The sequence below is a fragment of the Podarcis filfolensis genome, assembly GCF_964270895.1.
Source record: "Podarcis filfolensis genome assembly, chromosome: 8".
Classification (NCBI taxonomy): Eukaryota; Metazoa; Chordata; class Lepidosauria; order Squamata; family Lacertidae; genus Podarcis; species Podarcis filfolensis.
In genome coordinates, this window is record NC_139611.1 from 73,542,669 (window position 1) to 73,562,258 (window position 19,590).

Sequence of the window (19,590 nt, forward strand, 5' to 3'; positions counted from 1 at the left end):
TCCCCTTACAGTACTTTTGGAGAAGCCGAAATATATGAATATTGAATGTGTGTGTGTGTGTGTGTGTGTGTGTTTTATAAAAAAGATTCAAAAATGCTGATGTTTACTTACAAACCATCCAGAAAACCCAAAGTTTATTGAATGCAATAATAAATTCATTTAGGCTGAGTTCTGAATCACAACTCCCATGGCCATTAGCCATGCTTGCTGGGGCTGATGGGAGTTGTAGTTCAGCAACATCTAGGGGATCAAAGGTTTTGTACCTACCTGGCCAATCGCAGTGTGGACAGCCTGATGACGCCTTCTGTTTATGACAGCACGGTCTGCTGTAGGCCTCTCACCTGACGTGCAGCTTCACCACTGGCTGGGCTGGGGGCACTTCAGAAAGGCAACCCCCCCCCAAAACCAGGCAGCAACCAATCTAGAATAACACGAATGTCTCAGAGCCTAGGACTTGCCGATCAGAAGGTCAGCGGTTCGAATCCCTGCGATGGGGTGAGCTCCTGTTGCTCGGTCCCTGCTTCTGCCAACCTAGCAGTTCGAAAGCACGTCAAAGTGCAAGTAGATAAATAGGTACCACTCCAGCGGGAAGGTAAACGGCATTTCCGTGCGCTGCTCTGGTTCGCCAGAAGCAGCTTAGTCATGCTGGCCACATGACCTGGAAGCTGTACACCGGCTCCCTCGGCCAATAAAGCGAGATGAGCGCCGCAACCCCAGTCGGTCACGACTGGACCTAATGGTCAGGGGTCCTTTTACCTTTACCTTTACTCCTTCCACTGGATTCGTCCTCACAATTGCACTCCCCACTCACAGACCTTACAGTCATGCTGAACTGCATGGAAATTAGCCTGGCAGTTTCCTCTTTCGCCAGCTTTCTGCTACAACTCATTTCCATGGGCTCATCTACCTGGTTAGGACATCAGCATGTAAGTACGAGGCTGTGGATACTTTGCGTTTCTGATTCATGTGCCAATATTGGAATAAAAGAGCTATCAGGTAAGATGTTCTCTGTCTTGGGCTAGGAGTGTGGTATTGGGAAGTTTCTGTGCACCCATGTTTAGCCCACGTCTTCAGCGCCTGCTTGGGCTGGGTGACGGGAGCACCTTCACTGACTTTCTGATCACAGGAACGCAGGAACAGCAACACAACATTCCCGAGGAATAGGCCCTGGTGCCGTGAACTCACATTTGCTGATGTGAGCACCTCAAAAGCTGCAGAGTAATGGAAGCAAAGCTGTGGAGGTTTTGTAGGGTGCCTAATTTATTTCTACTGATCAATCGAACAAAAGAACATAACAAACATGTACGAGAGAAATGGCTCTCATACTGCCATTCTGTCCTGACAGATCAAAGAAAAAGCACACAGTACTAGGGACGGAAGTCTGGAAGAGTAGCTTCTGTCCCCTCCTTTCTCACAGACAGAAAGTAAAAACAAACATGATCTGGTGATCCTTGCAATGGGAGGGATGAAAACACTGACAGAAAGTACCTTGAGCTGTACTTCACGGCTAAGGTTTCCAGAAGTTTGTGGGGCGGTTCATGGTCCTTCAATCCCCTATTGTGGAAAAAAGCAACAACCCATTGTTGATATAACTGCTGATATAGATACAGATAGGAATGAAACATGCAACAGTTCTGCTTCCAAGAAGTCATTTTTGCATCAGCATGTCTCCTGAAGAAACACCACACATCATCCATAAACTCTTTACACCAGGCATAGGCAAACTTGGCCCTCCAGATGTTTTGGGACTACAATTCCCATCATCCCTGACCACTGGTCCTGTTAGCTAGGGATCATGGGAGTTGTAGGCCAAAAACATCTGGAGAAGAAGAGTTTGGATTTGACATCCCACTTTATCTCTACCCTAACATCAACATCAAAAAAACGAAGATCATGGCCACTGGGCCCATCACCTCCTGGCAAATAGAAGGGGAAGAAATGGAGGCAGTGAGAGATTTTACTTTCTTGGGCTCCATGATCACTGCAGATGGTGACGCCTGCTTCTTGGGAGAAAAGCAATGACAAACCTAGTCAGCATCTTTAAAAACAGAGACATCACCTTGCTGACAAAGGTCTGTATAGTTAAAGCTATGGTTTTCCCAGTAGTGATGTATGGAAGTGAAAGCTGGACCATAAAGAAGGCTGATGCCGAAGAATTGATACTTTTGAATTATGGTGCAGAAGGAGACTCTTGAGAGTCCCACGGACTGCAAGAAGATCAAACCTATCCATTCTTAAGGAAATCAGCCCTGAGTGCTCACTGGAAGGACAGATCCTGAAGCCAAGGCTCCAATACTTTGGCCACCTCACGAGAAGAGAAGACTCCCTGGAAAAGACCCTGATGTTGGGAAAGATGGAGGGCACAAGGAGAAGGGGACGACAGAGGACGAGATGGTTGGACAGTGTTCTCGAAGCTACAAACATGAGTTGACCAAACTGCGGGAGGCAGTGGAAGACAGGAGTGCCTGGCGTGCTCTGGTCCACGGAGTCACGAAGAGTCGGGCACAACTAAACGACTAAACAACAACAAAATCATATCTTCTCTCAGTCTTTTCTTTTCTAGGATAAACATACCCAGCCCCCCTTCAAGTGCTCCTTATAAGGCTTGGTTTCCAGACCCTTGATCATCTTGGTCGCCCATCTCTGCACATATTCTGGGCACTATACTTCTGTTGATGCGACTCTGAAGAGCATTCCCTCCTCTCTTTGCTGCTGCCGCCTCACATTCTTGACTCATTTAAGCTTGTCATCTACTCAGACTCCTAGATCTTTTTCACATGTACTACTGGTAAGCCAGGTGTCCCCCATTTTAGATTTGTGCAGCTAGTTCTTCCTGCCTAAGTATAGAACCTTACATTTGCCCCTATTGAATATCACTTTCTAAGTTTTAGTCCAGTTCTCCAATCTGTTAAGGTCATCTTGAATCCAAATTCTGTCATTGGCTACCCCTTCTGGTTTGGTGCCATCTCCAAATTTGATGAGCATCCCCTCAATTCCTTCGTCCAAGCCGTTTATAAAGACATTGAACTAAAGGTGAACTGAACTGAATCTCTCCCCCATTGCTACCTACACCTGCTTTACTCTATTTTTTAAAAAACCAATAATTTAAAAATGGAGGGCAGGGGAACCTCTGAAGGTGTCCACAGATTCTGTCCACAAGTGATACAGAATTTGAGACTATCTTCAAATTGAGAGCGGTTCTATGTAAAATAGGACTCATGACCACCCCTTAATCCAGCTAGTGTTTGTGAAAAAAAATAAGCCCAAACCATTGCAAACAAGTAGCCTGAAATGCCATCCCCCAACAAGACAGCAAAATTCTTTTGCGTAAACGAAAAACAAACAACAGAGTTACTGAACACTTAAAATGTGAAGGGCATCGTATCTTGATTTTCCAGGAACCGAGAACGGGAACTTTGACATACAGGAAATCATTGAAATTGGAAACGGCAGCAGTGTATTGAGGAGATATCAGTCTTTACATTAGATATAAACAAGGAGTTCCCCTGTCAGATGACCATGGCCAGTGAGAGAACTTTCTCATACACACACACACACACACACACACCACGCAGTCTGCTAGTATTGGTCAAGGCTGCACAAAAATCAAATACTACAGATTATTCAAAGTCTTGAAGCAACTGAGGATTTTCCTGCAGCTTGGCATTGGACTGGCTAAGCAACAGATCCTAAAGAACAACACAGTAAAATAGTGAGAAGTGTGTATTAGACACCATCAACGAAATGGTAAGGAAAAGAGTGGTTAAATTTATGGAAAGAAATGCTAGATATTCTAATTGAGATTACCTTGAGTGATGTGATACAAAATACTATGGTATAATGGATTAATGTGATAACCTTCCATGGCCTCACAGTTATGCTTGATGCTCAGTTATATGGGTCAATTCTCTCTCGCTTTGTGCATATTTTTGGAAAGAGCATGTGAAAAGTCTTCATTTAAATTGTGCACATTTGGGATAAGTTTTTCATGGGAAATAGGGGAATTGCCCATGTACACTAGGCTAGGGCTTAAATATTTTTCTTCTGTGTGGTTTTATTTTAATTTTGGACACTAGATGGCAATGTATTATTTTCTTTAAAAGCCATAGCTCTGGGATGTACGGGTTGTTAGGGGACGGGTTGTATCTCTGCCAGCGGACATGTTGTCCTACTTCTGGGGTAGTTTGTCCAAATTTGGTCTTCTCTCCCCCCCTCCCCACACTCAGCTCTCACCTGAGGCTCCTTGAAGCTGTCAGCATGTGACAGTGGCCACATTCCAGGAATGGCTCAAGCAGGTAAGGTGGAGCTAATGGGTCTCAAACCCTTGTTAAGTCAGGGGCTTCTGCATGTGAAAACAGGCCCTGGTGGATTGAGACCAATGTGGGTCCAACAGTCAAGAAGGTGGCTTCTGCGCATACTGTAGAGGGAGGTTAGATTCAGATGGGGGTGGTCAACCTGGGAAGGTAGCCCATTTAGGAGAAGGAAAACTCTGATCCTAAACCTCTGCTACCTTATGGGAGAAGGAAAGGCTAAGGAGTAAACCCTATACAAATCCAGAGTGGAGTCTCTAAGACACGGGATGGCATCTTGTACACCTCCTTCTGGCAACTCCTGCAGCCAAGCTGGTGCCAGGTGTATTCTGTATCCAGGGCAGCTGTCTACCAGCTCCATCTGGTATGCAGGCTGAGACCCTACCTGCCCGCGGATTGTCTCACCAGAGTGGTGCATGCTCTAGTTATCTCCCGCTTGGACTACTGCAATGCGCACTACGTGGGGTTACCTTTGAAGGTGACCTGGAAACTACAACTAATCCAGAATGCGGCAGTTAGACTGGTGACTGGGGGCAGCCGCCGAGGCCACATAACACCGGTTTTGAAAGACCTACATTGGCTCCCAGTACGTTTCCAAGCACAATTCAAAGTGTTGGTGTTGACCTTTAAAGCCCTAAACGGCCTCAGTCCAGTGTACCTGAAGGAGCGTCTCCACCCCCATTGTTCTGCCCGGATGCTGAGGTCCAGTGCCAAGGGCCTTCTGGCGGTTCCCTCGCTGTGAGAAGCAAAGCTACAGGGAACCAAGCAGAGGGCCTTTTCAGGTGCCCGCCCTGTGGAATGCCCTCCCATCAGATGTCAAGGAAATAAACAACTACCTGACATTTAGAAGACATCCGTGTTCAGGGAAGTTTTTAATCTGTGACATTTTAATGTATTTTTAATCTTTGTTGGAAGCTGCCCAGAGTGGCTGGGGAAGCCCAGCCAGATGGGTGGGGTACAAATAATAAATTATTATTATTATTATTGTTATTGTTGTTGTTGTTGTTGTTGTTGTTGTTGTTATTATTATTATTATTTCTCTGCTTTCCTTTGGACCACATCAGTGAGGCCAAAAGGGATGGTGGTCTTGTCATCCGGGCAGCCCAGGACCACCACACGCACTGCCCAGATTTGCACCCTGCAGAGGTCACTTTGGTGCTGCTGGCGCAAGCAGTTTGACTTCACCCCCGGAGGCACACTCCATTGTCTCTCGAGACAGATGGATGCCAACATGATTCTCAAACTCTTTTTAAAAAATTGCTTAGAATATTTTCCCACCCCCATGTCATCAGATTCTGAAATTTCCAGTTTTTCCCCCAACTAAAGAGATTAATAAAACAAGCATATTTTAGAGATGAATGCACAGGAAAACATTTGGAAAATGCTTATTTTATAAAAACTGCATGCAAAAATACATATTTTACAGATGAGTGCATTGGAAAGTGTACATTTCCCTGGCATTGCACTTTGGATTTTCCATTGCACTTTTAATAAATAGTGCATTATATTTTTTCTGTCCATTGTCTCAATGCTATCGGTCAAATCTAGTTATGCCCTCTCTCCATTTTTAAAAAAAAAAGTTTATTGTTTTTCTTCTTAGAGGTTTAATGACAACCCATGAATAACGAAAGAACAAACACAAACCCTCAGTTAGGAACTATGATGTGGCACAGAATATAGCCATGTTATCTAACACACCAAAGAAAAGAGTGGATGCAGCTTATCCAATACAATAAAAGAAAAATAACACCCTATCAGAAATAATAATAATAATAATAATAATAATAATAATAATAATAATAATAATAAAAAAATATTAACCGTGTGGAGCCCCCTGTTGTCCATCTTGTTCATATGTGCAATAAAACGGTACAATTGCACTGTAAATTGATCTGTGCCTTTTTTCTTTTCTCCCCTTCCTATTTTTACCTTGTGTCTTAAGTTTTTCATGTAAAGCAACCTGCCACACTTTTGGGAACCATGCCATAAGAGTTGCCCCTTCCAAAATCTTAAAGCCTTTGTTCTCTGCAGCTTCTCCTGTTGATTGATCGCATTCCTCAGATACTCCAGGGATTAATATTTAGGTTTCCTTCTGTTCCTCTTTCCCCCTCCCTCTGCATTCCTACGTGCAAGCAGTACCTAAGTTGCAGCCCAAGACCTCTGTCATCGTGGCAGTCTGTTGTCCTCAAGCTCACCAGCATGGCTCTCTTTCTGCTCAGCTCCTCACTGACAATCTCTGCGATCTGTACCAATCACTGGGTCACGAGACCCACTTTGTTGGGCCCTTCCAACGAAAGCCTGTGGGATGTCTGTGCACCGTGGGGATGCAGATTCCTGCCCCGAGGATGGGGTAAGTGGCTCTTTTTGTGGCCAGCAATCCAAACACCCAGTGCAATGCCACTCTTCACTAGGATTGCCAAATGTTTTTTTTTAATTGTCAGCTTCTGCTCTTCTGTCTTAAACAGCAGCATGGTCTACAGTCATGAGAAATGTTGTTAAAAATGTATTACTAAATCCTACTCTTTCAAAGGCACAGGAGTTGGCCTGGTCAGTTTCTTCCTTGCCAGTTGACAACCTTACTCTCTGGCTCTATTCTTCCTCATGAATCGGGGCCTAGCATCTACCGTATTTTCCTATGTATAATATGACACCTATTTTTTTGAACCAAAACATTGAGAAATCAATCAATCACTCAATCTTTCAGTCAAAAAGATTTCCAGTTTTGTACTGCTGGAAAACTCTTTAATGAAATTAAGGAAGGGGGACAGATTCCATTGTTCTGGAAACAAACCACCTCTGAGATGTGGGACTCTTTCTCTCTCTCTCAGTGCTTGCCTCAGGTCTTCTTTCCTGGCCGCCCCAAGCATGTGAGCGAGCAGGCGGGCAAGCGACCGACAGACCGACTGAGCGTCCCCTTTGGTCTCTGCCTCAACACCAAGTGTGTGGAGCTTTTTTTGGGGGGGGGGAGATTGAATCACCAACCACGGGAAGGTAACTAGAGTGTTGTTGTTGTTTTGTAACCCCCAAGCATTGAACATCTGTGTATAAGATGGCCCCCAATTTTGGACTAAAAATATTAAATGAAAAACATCTTCTTGGACACTGAAAAATACCATATGTTCCAGCGTATTAGGTGACTGGGCGTATAAGACGACCCCCAACTTCTGCTGTTAAATTATAGAGTTTGGCCACCTGCCAAGCACCATCAGGGGCAGAGAGCGCACCCCTCCGCTGCCTCTGCCATTGCAGCAGCAGAAGCAGCAGCAGCCCAAGGCGAGGCGTTTGGTGGGCAGAATGAAACCGAAACCCGCCACCCGGAGGGAGGGAGGCCCGGCCCAGCTCCCTCTGGGAAAAGGCTGCGAGCGGCCGCCTTGGCCTCTGCCGCCCTTACCTGTGGGGATGCCCAGCTCCTTGGAGCCCCAGCTGAAGCCACGCACCACCTCGCCGCAGCAGGCTCTTCATGGTGCCCACAAGCTGAGTGAAGCCCCGCGCAGCCACGGTGGAGGCCGGATCCGGCTCCCACGATGGCAGCAGCAGGTGGGAGAGCGGGCGGGCAGGTGAGCGCTGTGCCATGGTGAGGAGAGAGCGGCGGCCAACGAACATGCGCTGTGCCAGTATGGAAGAGGCAGGGCCTCGTGCTGCTTCACAGGAGGCTGCGTCCCCTTCAGGTGATCTTCAGGTGATAGGGTTCTTCCAGCCCGTTGTGATCCTGTCAATCTCCTTTTTCTTCCCCTTCTGCAGTTTTCAACACCTTTGTCGTAGGATTCCTGGTGGTGGGGGCGATGTTCGGGTTCCTCTGCGCTGCAAGTTTTATGCTCCTCTTCATCTGCACAAAAAGCAAATGGCTACACAAGTCTTTAAGGAAAAAATTCCTCACTCCAGGTATCTCGGACACAGCTTGCCTCCAACTTTTAGGGTGGTGTTATGTGTGCCGGTGTGGTTGCTCAAGAGCAAACAGGCAAGACTCCCACTGGTCTTTTCAAGGCTTTATTATCTGTCCAAAACATTCACTGTGCAGAACGTCTCAATTCCATGTCTGCTCAGTCGCTAGCAGAATCTGGGAGTGGGCGGTCCTTAATCTTTCCCCAGCATAGCAGTCTTTTGACCCCCATCCTACGCCTCCCCTCTCTGTGCTTAAACAGACTGCACAGAGAGGGCATGGGAAAGGGGACCTGCCTCCCCCTCGCTTTGCTCAGGCTCAGTGTTGCGGCTCTCTCTAACATTTTCTGATCCCTGCAATCCCTTCCCCACTGGAGGCGTGGCTTCCCTCCTCACCGGCTGAAGAGCTGCTTCGCACGATCTTCGGAGGCTCCCTGTAACACAACTGCTCTTCCACCTCTCGCCTCTGAGCTGATGACAGTTCCCTGACAGGTGGCTACTTTTCCCAGTGAGATCGTGGCCCTGAAAGATGCACTTTTTCCATGGGAAAATCGTGCAAGATCACAACAACCAAAACAGTCGCCATTCTGTCATGTTAAAAAAAAAAGGGATGGTCCTGGTTCTTCCAGGACACTTGTGGGGTATGCCCATTTAAGAGAGTCTGTGTACTGGTCCAGTAAACGCTTCCGCTGCGCCACCAGCAACAGTTCTCTTTGCAGAGCATTAATTAAGTCCAGTGCAGAGATTCTTGTTGCAGTACAAGCTTCAAAGTCTCAGCAGCAAAGAAATAACGACACAGGGAAGCCTGTCTTTCCAAAGACAGGTTTATTGCAGAAAGATAACAGAAACACCTCCGGAGCTTTCAGACATTTTTGCTTCACGCCCCACAGGCAGAGAAAACAAACACTCTTTATATACTGAGCAACTTAACAACTTAACGAGCTTGACTACTTAAAGTCACATGACATTGCTAACTTGCCAGCGTCTTAGGTTTCACACCTTAACACCATTCGCATGATCTGCTTACATCTGTTCTTAATTTGTTTTCGATGTTCGGTTGTATTTTATTGCTTTTAGACATTTTAAATAGGGTTTTATTTCATTTTAACTGTATTTTTTTAAATCGCAAAAGTGTTTGCCACCCTTTGGGAGGAAGGGCAGGCTGTGAACCAAATGAATGAATGAATGAACCTTGGCTGGGTTGGAGCAGAAGGAGAGTCACACACCGCAACAAAGGGGCATTAATCCTTCTTCATATGCTTCTTCCTAGCACTCACTACGATGATCACAATGTCTGTGTATACAGGGAAATATACTAGCGATGTTCCTCTAGAGTTCCGTGGCTGGTCCTTCTATTTTTTTTTTTTTTTTTTTTTAAATAATATTTATTGAAGTTTCCAAAATACAGAAAGAGAAGAAAAGAAATTATGAAGATACATTCAGAACCTTATTTTCAAACATCCACTTTCTGGGACTCCCCCCTTCCCCCACCCCTACCGTATTCCCCTTTCATATTGTTGTTTCCACAAGTTCTGTTTCTGATTTAAAGCACAATTTATATACCCCATTGTTCAAATTTAAATTTATACAAACCTTATGCAACACCCTTGATAAAAAAAAAGCAAAAGATCTCTCCCCGTAGCCCGCCCCCTTTTCTTTCCACAATGTCCCCCTTTTTTCCCATTAAAGTAAAAGCACACAGAATAAAAGTATAAAAAAATAAGAAATATATTAGAAAAAAAAAAACCAATTCAGAAAATAGTTGCAAGCCTTTGGATTCTAATTCTCCCTCCCCTTCCCCGGTTTAATTTCCCTTATCCTCCAATCTATGTTTCCAGCCTGGAAGTCTTAAGTCCATCAATCCCATTTTTCCCCCAACTCCTTGCAGAATTATTTCCCATTTTTAGGATTACTTTTTAAAAATTAATTCCTAAATCTTTAAAAATGTCAAATTATAAAATTCCCCCCATTGTTCTTTCAAGGTTATAGTCCAGCTTCCTCTTGTTCCGCTGCTAAAACTTTCTTATTCAGAAGTTTAGTAACTCTACATGGGTTGTTGTTATTCAGGAACAAAAACTTGCGTTCAGTCCCTTCCTTCTTCAGTAAAGTATTCTGTTGTCTCCTTTTAGTCTAAACACCCTGTAGACGAGATTCAGTTTCAGTTTTGCAGCTTTCCCAGGAGATAACCAGTTCTGTGAAATTCCGAAGTGTTGTATTTTTCCCGGCTTACGCCCATCTTTGTAATGTCCCGAAGCTCCTCTAGGGGGGTTGTTGTGACTTTGTTTCCAAAAATCCGATTGTTCTCCGTATTTTCGCCATTTTGTATTCGAGTCTTAACAAATTATATCAAGTTGTAACAAATTTGACCAGCCAGGTCCTTGTAATAAAATCCTCTTTAAAATTCCGACTTTGACAGCTACTTTAACAGCTGTCAAAATCACCGGCTCTTTTCACCAGGCTCACTCCTCAATCGCCCCGGTTCCCAGGGAGGGGGGTGCATTTTCCTTCTCCTTCAATTCTTCCTCCAGCACAATTCTTGTACTTTCCCATCATGGAATTCTTGATTTTAGCAAAGATACCGTTCTTTTTGGGCCTTGGCTTCCCAATCCTTGTTTTAAAATGTCTACAATAGGGAGGGGGACTGACTTCCTTTTTAGATCCCCCCCCGCTCGTCTCAAATCCAAAAAATTTTTCTTCTTTTAAACCCGATTTCCAATTTACTCACGGGTTGTTGTTAAAAGTCCAAATTCTCAATGGAAGAAGTCAGCGCTCTCCGCCGGATGGCATGCGGCTTCGCTCGGCAGGGATGGCAGAGGACTCAAAGCACCACGCTTCTCCCCGGCACCCGATCCGTAGCCTTTAAAAAGGCTCCTTCACGAGTCGGGAGGGCGCTAGCGGTGCTAGCCGAGTCTCCAAGTCCACGGCCCCCGTGGCCGTGGTTTCTAAGGGTCCCCGCATCGCCGGTGCGGTAAAACCCAGCCCCTGCCGAGCCGGCTCCCTCCGGAGCTCGGAGGGAGTCCGCCATTCGGCGATGGCGCCAACCCGGAAGTCCCCGTGGCTGGTCCTTCTACTTTGCCTGGGCTAGCTTCCCACTTTTCCTCAGTGCTGGTGAGTTCAAACCAAAGGGGGTGGATGCTTGTGGATTTAGGATGGACTGTGTAGAGTTTGGACCTCTGTTGACTTTGAAGTTGTGGGTTTGAAATCTCCAACCCCTTGCAATAAAAAATGGACAAGTGGGTGGGGCCTTCACGGTTCTTTCATGAATGGAGATCCACAAGCTTGAAGTCAACACCTACCAGCCAATGGGTGGTGACTGGAAACCTGATGTCTGCAAGGATTGGCTGTGCAATTGACTCCCCTGCGGTGATGGGGTGACTTCACAGCCGGTGGAGGGGTGGTGGTTTCATACCTGCTTCCTGCAGGGACCAATCCAGCCATTCTTCTACCTGTTCCACAACTGACCTCTCCCGTGACGCTATGTACGGGGAAGTAGGCAAGGTTTGGGGACAGCAGTCTCACAAACCAAGCTGGGACCCACACATAGTGAACGGACTAAGGTTAGATGGATGTATAAAGTTCAAATTGCAAACAAAAAGCTTGAGAAAGTTCCTTACTTTGACATTTACTGAACATAATCAACTACCGCATTCCCTTTATATAATTTTGAGGTGCAAATGTTGTTGCTTAGGTAGCCAAAACACACTTTTGGTGGTGGGGGTAACTTTGACAGAAATATAAAAAAAATTGAGGGGGGGGATTAAAGGGGCCTTCTCAGTAGTGGCTCCTTGCCCTGTGGAACACCCTCCCATCAGATGTTAAAGAGAAAAACAATTATACAGCTTTCCATAGACATCTGAAGGCAGCCCTGTATCAGGAAGTTTGTCCGATGTTTTGCTGTGTTCTGTCATATTCTGTTAGAAGCCTCCCAGAGTGGCTGGGGCAACCAAGTCAGATGGGCTGGGTACATGTAATAAATTATTATTATTATTATTATTATTATTATTATTATTATTATTTAGCCAGTGGCTTGGGGTTCTTCCATCTCTGGTGTAAATGCTTTCCTATGTTTGGGGACAGTGTCCAATCTCCCTTGGATTCTGCTTCTCTTTGTTCATTTGTCCTCTCTTTCTCTCCCACAGCAATCGTGACAGTGTTGTACCAGAAGTTGCACAAAACCGAAGAACGAGAAGAGAGCTTTGCAGCAAACTCCGTCGGAAACCTAGCGTGAACGTCTTTGAACTCGGCAAGAGGGAATAGGGCGGAAAACCTGACCTCTTACAGCATCCGCATCTGAATTTCCCTGGAGATTTGTGGCATTCCAAATTACTCGGTGCTGTTTCCAAGGTGGAATAAAGCCACTGAGAATCCTCTCCCATTATATTTTGGAGAATATGGTGTACGCCCATTGAGTCCCTTTTGATAATTTGTGACTTCCAGGACAGCTGCGCTATCTACCAGCATACATGTTTGTGTTAATTAAAACACTGTGAAAAATAAACTGAATTATTTCATTTAAGGTCTTTCTACTCCACATTTTGCAGCAGAGCCTGATGATGGCTTGTAGTGTAAGCATTAAAAATATAATGTGTTTGCTTGTTTGCTTGTTTATCTGATCTAATATGCCCACCCTTTGCACAAGCCATAGGTTGGGGAAGGTTCACAAAAAGATCAAGTCGATATATCCCATTTTTATACAGAAACTACTTAAGGTACATTTTAATAGAATAACAACATGAACAACGAAAGAGAAAAGGTGTGGCAGCGGCGGTGGCGGATGGCTGGATTTTAGCTCCAAGTTTCCCTCTTCCTAGTGGACTTTGCAAATTGTAGCTCTGCCAGTGGAATAATATAGGTCTCCTAACTACCTCCCAGGACCCTTAACAAAGCAGAGATCCGAGAATTATCTGGAGGAAGCCCTGACTGTGTAAAGTGTTATGATACTGCTTTAAATGTACAATGGAGATTGGGCCTTTCTCTGGAGAAAGCCTTTTGCACTGCAATGGCTTCAGGGTGGGCAGAAATGCAGTCAGGGAAGACATGCACAACACTATGGCAGAAACAAAACCCTTTGGAGAAGAGTGTTGGGGCTTTAGTTTTCAGTGACATGTAGGGACGGGACAGTAATATGGTTTGGTTCACACTTTCATGCGAGCATCCCTGATTTGCACCTTCCTTCCAGCTCCATCAGGCCTCCTCTCCATCAGGCTGCCCCAGTGAAAGGAGCAGGAAGCAGAGCTCCTTCCATTGGCTTTGCTGAAAGACCAGCTGCATCAGGTTCCTCCTTACCTCTGAACTGTGCCAGCTGGGTATTATAAGAGCAGCTGTTTAGAAATTGGTACCTGGGTTTGACTTTTTCCTCCTCCCTCCCTCTTCTGTTCTTGTGTGCCCTGGCGTTTTTTGGCGGGAGGCTGGAGCTTAGACTGTAACTATCTTGTTTTAATCGATTGTATGTAAGCCACTCTGCAAGCCTTTCTGAGGGGTACATCTGTTCTAAACAGATAAATAATAAATATATGTCGCTGTCCTCAGAAATTCACATGTCTCTGAATTCTGTGACGCTGTTTTCCAACCCCTTCCCCCGCAAATGGGAATAACACACTCATGCTTATCCGTTCCATTTTCGAATCACTTCCTATCGGGCACCCATAAGCGATTTACAGTATAATAAAGCCTACATAAAACAGTTACAGTTAAAACAATTTCATACATAAAAACAATTATATATATATATATATATATATATATATATATATATATATATATATAGTTTAAAACAACAGCGGCATGTACATCAATCCACACCCAGAAATAAACAAACAGAAATAAATGTCTCCTTTTGGAAACCTTGCTGAAAGAGAAGTTTGCTGAAAGGGCAATAGAGAAGGTGTCTCTCTGATGTGTAAGGGGATTTTCAAAGGGTATGGGGCCACTCACTAAAGGCCTGATTCTGACATCATGCAGAATTTCACATTGCATACCCACTTTGCCATTTCTCCTTAGTCTGGTTAATGAAAAACTTGCACTTTGCACCAAGGTAGTGGCTGCTTGTTCGCAAGGGGTGTGGTCCATCTGTAATGATGCATTTGCATCGAAGAGCTTTGCTCCAGAGCCCAGCTCAGCTTCCAGAGACCTCCAGCAATGTGGCAGATCCTTCTCCTGCTCGGCAGTCTGGGCTGCTGCTTGCTTGGCTCCACAATGCTTATTGCTTCTGTGTGTACCACTAACTGGATTATTAAGCCCACTCTAGTCGGCTATTACTACGAAGGGCTCTGGAACGTCTGTATAGCAGAGCAATGTATGAGCCTGAATCGAGATTGGGGTGAGTCTTTCTCTGGTGGCCAGTATGCTAAACTCTCGACGGATGTGGGTGGGGTGTTGTTACCAGATCAGGGCTGGCTCACTGATGAGGCAAGGCAAGGTGCCCACCTTGGGTGCAGAAGCCAAGAGGTGGCAGCCACCTCGCCCACCTGCCACGCTGCCACCTCCATCCTTATTATTTTGAATTATGGTGCTGGAGGAGACTCTTGAGGGTCCCATGGACTACAAGAAGATCAAACCTATCCATTCTGAAGGAATGGCCCCGAGTGCTCACTGGAAGGACAGATCCTGAAGCTGAGGCACCAATACTTTGGCCACATCATGAGAAGAGAAGACTTCCTTGGAAAGACCCTGATGTTGGGAAAGATTGAGGGCACAAGGAGAAGGGGACGACAGAGGACGAGATGGTTGGACAGTGTTCTCTAAGCTACCAACATGAATCTGACGAAACTGCGGGAGGCAGTGGAAAACAGGACTGCCTGATGTGCTCTGGTCCATTGAGTCCTGAAGAGTTGGACACGACTAAACAACTAAACAACAACAAAAGTTATAACAATACCAAATACATATCCATATACAGAGATTTCTCTACAGAAGGGGTAATGGTAGAAGGCAAGCATATCTGATTTTCCAGTATTACTAATTCACTGCTGCTTCTCTTTTGCAGCGTACAAAGTGTTTGTTTTAGGATTCCTGAACGTGGGAACATTTTCTGGATTCTTGTGCAACCTTCTTTCTCCATTCTTGTGGGTGTGTGGAAAGAAGGAGCAGATACGCAGGGCTACCTTCAACTCAACTTTCCTGTCAGGTATTGCAGATACAGAACACACCCCTCTCCAACTACTCCGATTTTTCTAATATAGCCACGGGTCTTTAAGTATCAAGAATATGATACTTAAGAGCCACTAAGCTCAAACCAGATCCATAAAATTGTTCCTGTTTTGCCCTGCACTGGAGGGCAGGACCCAAACCAATGGCTTCAAGTCACAAGAAAGGAGATTCCAGCTAAACACCAGGAAAAACTTTCTGACAGTAAGAGTGAATGAATGAATTTACTTTATTACGGTCATAGACCAGCATAAGAAAAACATCTAAATAAATAGCATAACAGTATCAATCTAAGCAAATAATTATTAAATAAATGGGAGCAAGAACCATACATAGATTTAAACATATACATAGAATACTTAATTAAGCATAGATAATGAGTGAGTAAAAACTGATAAGAAAAATTAAAAGATCAGTCAACACAGCTATATGGGGTGGGCTTCAGAAGTGCGTGTCTAACAATATGGGCCTTCAGTTTAGGACTGAGTTGTAGCATAGACCATTCTTCGTCAGATATCTATCATGGCAATCTGGAAACAGTGGCTCATGTTCTCCTGTCCTGTCCCCTTTATAAAGATCTGAGGAATGAGATCATCACCCCACTCTTATTTACCATCCCAGGCTGCCCATCTGCGGCCACATTGTTCTTTCTTTCATCAGATCAAAATGATCAGACAACAGCAAAGGTTCCTAGGTTTATCAAGGGTGCAATGAGATTAAGGGCCACTATCTGAACGATAATCTTGGGCATTTGATTGCCCTTTTTACCCATTGCTGTCTTTTTAATTGTATATATTGCTTGTTTTATGTTGCTATGGCCGTTGGCTAATGCGAATAAAGTTTATCTATCATCCATCACATCTATCATGGCAGCACAAAATCTGGTGACTAAATATGTATGTGATGGGCTGGGATTCGGACTCAGACACTGAACCTGAGGAATCCCAGCCTGCACAGGATTCCCCGCCTCCAGAACCAGCTGAGCCGGGGCTGGGGGCCTGAGCCTAAAGGGTCCTCACCTGTGCTGGATCCTCAGGTGCAGGCACCAGCTGAGTCTGCTCTGGCCCCTGAGGTGATGGAGGGCCCATTGCCTGCAGGTGCCCCACTCTCAGCCCCGTCAGGGGAAGAGGAGGTTGCCTCTGGGTTTGTTAACCCTCCAGCCTCTCCTGAGCTGCAGAGGCTCGGGGCAGAGAGGCAGAGGGAACTAAGTTCCCGCAGGAGGAGTGCTCGCCTCCAGGCCAGGAGAGGCGAGTCACCTGCGGACCAGGGCCGCCCTATGCCTCGGGGCAGATAAAAGCCAGTCAGCCCCAGTCCCAGGTTGCAGGAGCAACGTGGTCGCTAGTCTGTTCCTGCCTGCACCCTGTCCTGCTCTTCTGCCAGAGTTCCTGACCCCACCTGACTCCCTGCCTTGGACCCAGCTGCAGCTTTGATGGACAGCCTCCATACCACACTATTGACTTCGGACTGGACTTGGACCTTGCCTCTCAGTAGCCCCCAGGACTAGCACAATGTGCCCCACTCTCAGCCCCGTCAGGGGAAGAGGAGGTTGCCTCTGGGTTTGTCGTCCTGTAGTCGTCCTGTAGTAATAGGGAGATGTTGTGTTGTTCTGAACGCCCAGGAAATTTATATAAGATGGGTTGGATAAACCTAGTTCGAATGTCTATATAATACAATGAAGAAGGGCATGCTCCATTGTTTCCTGCTGCCCAGAGCCACAGGGGCATTTCCTCTCCTCATATGGTATCTTCCTATAGTGGCTTTCCTGAATTGCTGAAGGGAGGGCCTGACAACGGGCCAAAATGAAAGCCCGTCGTTGTTTTGTTATTTCGAGATTAGCTATGTGTGGCATTTGGGAAGTCAAGTATCTTCTAGTTTTGCTAATTAAAATTTGGGGGGGGGGACAGTAACAGGTGTTCGACAGTGGAACAGACTCCCTTGGGAAGTTGTGGACTCTCATTCCCTGGAGGATTTTAAGCAGAGGTTGGATGGCTTTAGTTGAGATTCCTGCATTGCAGGAGTTAGGACTAAATGGCTCTCGGCGTCCTTTCCAACTCAACAATTCCACGATGAGCCCACCAGGCTCAGTATAGCTCAGTTACACTGTTAAAAACAAATTGATCAAAAGACCCAAGTGAATAACATCAACAGCCATAAGAATACCTTCTAAGCTAGAACCACAGATTAAAATGCACATCGACGTGCCGGGGTAGGCTTCCCTAAGCAGAAAAGTTTTTAGGAGTCTGCTAAATATTTCTACCCAGCTTTTCAGGTGAGATTGGCTCAACAGGGTGAGGTAGTGGGGGTGTGGTAGGTAACAGTGCATCTGACAGCTGACTCTGGAAAGAGTCACTATTGACATGCTTCCGTTTGCTCGTTCCTAGTGGTTACTACGTTGATTGGAATGAGTGTGTACACAGGGAAATACACTTGGAGTACACCTCGGGAATATCGTGGGTGGTCCTTCATCTTGGCCTGGTGTAGCTTCTCCCTCTACCTTGTTGCTGGTGAGTGCGACTAGCAGAAATATCCAGGAGACTGAGGTTTGCTTCCATTCTGATAACAAGAGTTCCTCCCCCCCCCCCACATCATTGCATCTGCTATTGTTTCCTGGGATGCTCAATCACTATATCCTGGGGGAATCAACATGGAGGCCTCCATAGGTTGCGGACTTCAACTCCCATCATCCCTGATGGTCTGGCATGATGCCTGGGTCTGATGGGAGTTGTAGTCCAAATCCTCTGGGTGGCACTACAACAGCTACTTCAGCTATAAACAAACTTGGTTCTCTTATTTGCTTGTTATGTGGAGTCATGGGAAAGGCAGCACAGGGAAATATAGAAACAGATTATGGTGGTAAGCATATCACTTGACATCAACTGGGCTTACTTTGGAGTAAATATGCTGTGGATGAGGCTGCCGATTTCTTTTCTGTTAGAAGAATGGAAGAGAGATCAGCGGTGAAACACCTGCTGTGTAGTATGCAAAATGTCCCAGATTCAATAGCCCCCAATAGCTGCTTATTTTGCGGGAGGGAAGAGAGAGAGTCTGCATTTCCAAAAAAGGAATAAAGCATGGCCCAGATTTGTATAAAAATTGCATGTGTGAATATATGGCAAGGGAGGTGGAAGGTATGGTAAAAAGGAGTGTGAGAAATCTAATAAATAATAATAAATGCTTTCATTTTTAAAGTAATTTTAATTGGTTTTCATAAATGTGCAACAAAATGTAGCTAGATAACTAAGCATAACATAATCTCGCCAGTGACCAGTTTTCATGTCTTTATAATATTTGTTCCTCTTTTAGCTTTCCTTCGGGTTTCTCCCTTGTTGTTCGGTCAGGGTTGTGTGGAAACCTCCATCTTCCAGAAGTCATCTCCTCCAACTGAAGTATCAGCAATTACCAATGGTCATGACAACAAGATTTGTAGTAATGAGGCTGATAAAATATCTTCCACGTAGACACTTTTGGTTCATATATAAAATAAGTGGCCACCAGATGGAATAAAAAGATTCATTTTCCTGTTTTCCTTTCAGCACTATTACATTACTGGTAATTTTCTAAGCTATAGCCAGCTTCCATACATTTCTGTACCACAGGTCTATTCCCAAATCCTGTAGATTTCAACACGTTTTGGCAATGGATAGCCTTGCTGCAACAAGCAAAATTTCAGGAGTTCTCTTCTTTTAATGGACTTATTGGACCTTCAGAAATTGGCAATGAACACAACTGTGGGGTAAATCAATTTCTTCCCATGAAATATGAGAAAATTCTGAGTATATCCCCCCCCCTCAAAAAAATTGTATTTTGATGTCAGGGACTGGGCAGAGGAGGAATGGTGGAGACCGCCTCCCCCACCTGACCCTTCCAGAGAAGAAGAAGACAGTTCAGAATTACAACAGGGGTTTGAGGGAGGTCACAGCTCAGAGGAAGATGAGGGGGAAAGTTGGGAAATAATGGGAGACGAGGAGGAGACAGAGCCGGAGCAGTTGGCTGACATGTTATCACTAGAAAGCATTCCAGACCCACCATCTCCCAGAACCTGGTGAGCCTTAAAAGTAGGAGAGCAAGGAGCTCAAACACAGATGGCCCTCAGTGCCACCCATAGAAAGGATGACAAATGAGGAAGTGGGGGAGAAGGGGAGATTTACCCAGGACAACACCATTATTCCAAGAGGCAGCATTTCCAATCCTCTCTCTGTGAATATTGAATAAAAAGCAATTGCTAAGAACTTTTGTTTGTCTTATCTGTTCCTGG

General features: G+C 45.3%; 1 protein-coding gene and 1 long non-coding RNA gene across 2 annotated transcripts; both read left to right on the forward strand.

The window, feature by feature from the left end:
• The first annotated feature begins 9,438 nt into the window (after positions 1–9,438).
• On the forward strand, positions 9,439–12,467 carry LOC310769677. Its single transcript, XR_014551792.1, has 3 exons — positions 9,439–9,523; positions 11,239–11,297; positions 12,329–12,467. It is a non-coding gene; the product is annotated as an uncharacterized lncRNA (long non-coding RNA).
• Positions 12,468–14,243: 1,776 nt separating this feature from the next.
• Positions 14,244–19,564, forward strand: LOC310768037 (lens fiber membrane intrinsic protein-like). The gene is made up of 4 exons (XM_083625741.1): positions 14,244–14,508; positions 15,175–15,315; positions 17,717–17,839; positions 18,639–19,564. The coding sequence occupies exons 1-4, from the start codon at positions 14,328–14,330 to the stop codon at positions 18,791–18,793; spliced, it is 600 nt and encodes a 199-aa protein (XP_083481867.1). The 5' UTR covers positions 14,244–14,327; the 3' UTR covers positions 18,794–19,564.
• The last annotated feature ends 26 nt before the right edge of the window (positions 19,565–19,590 follow it).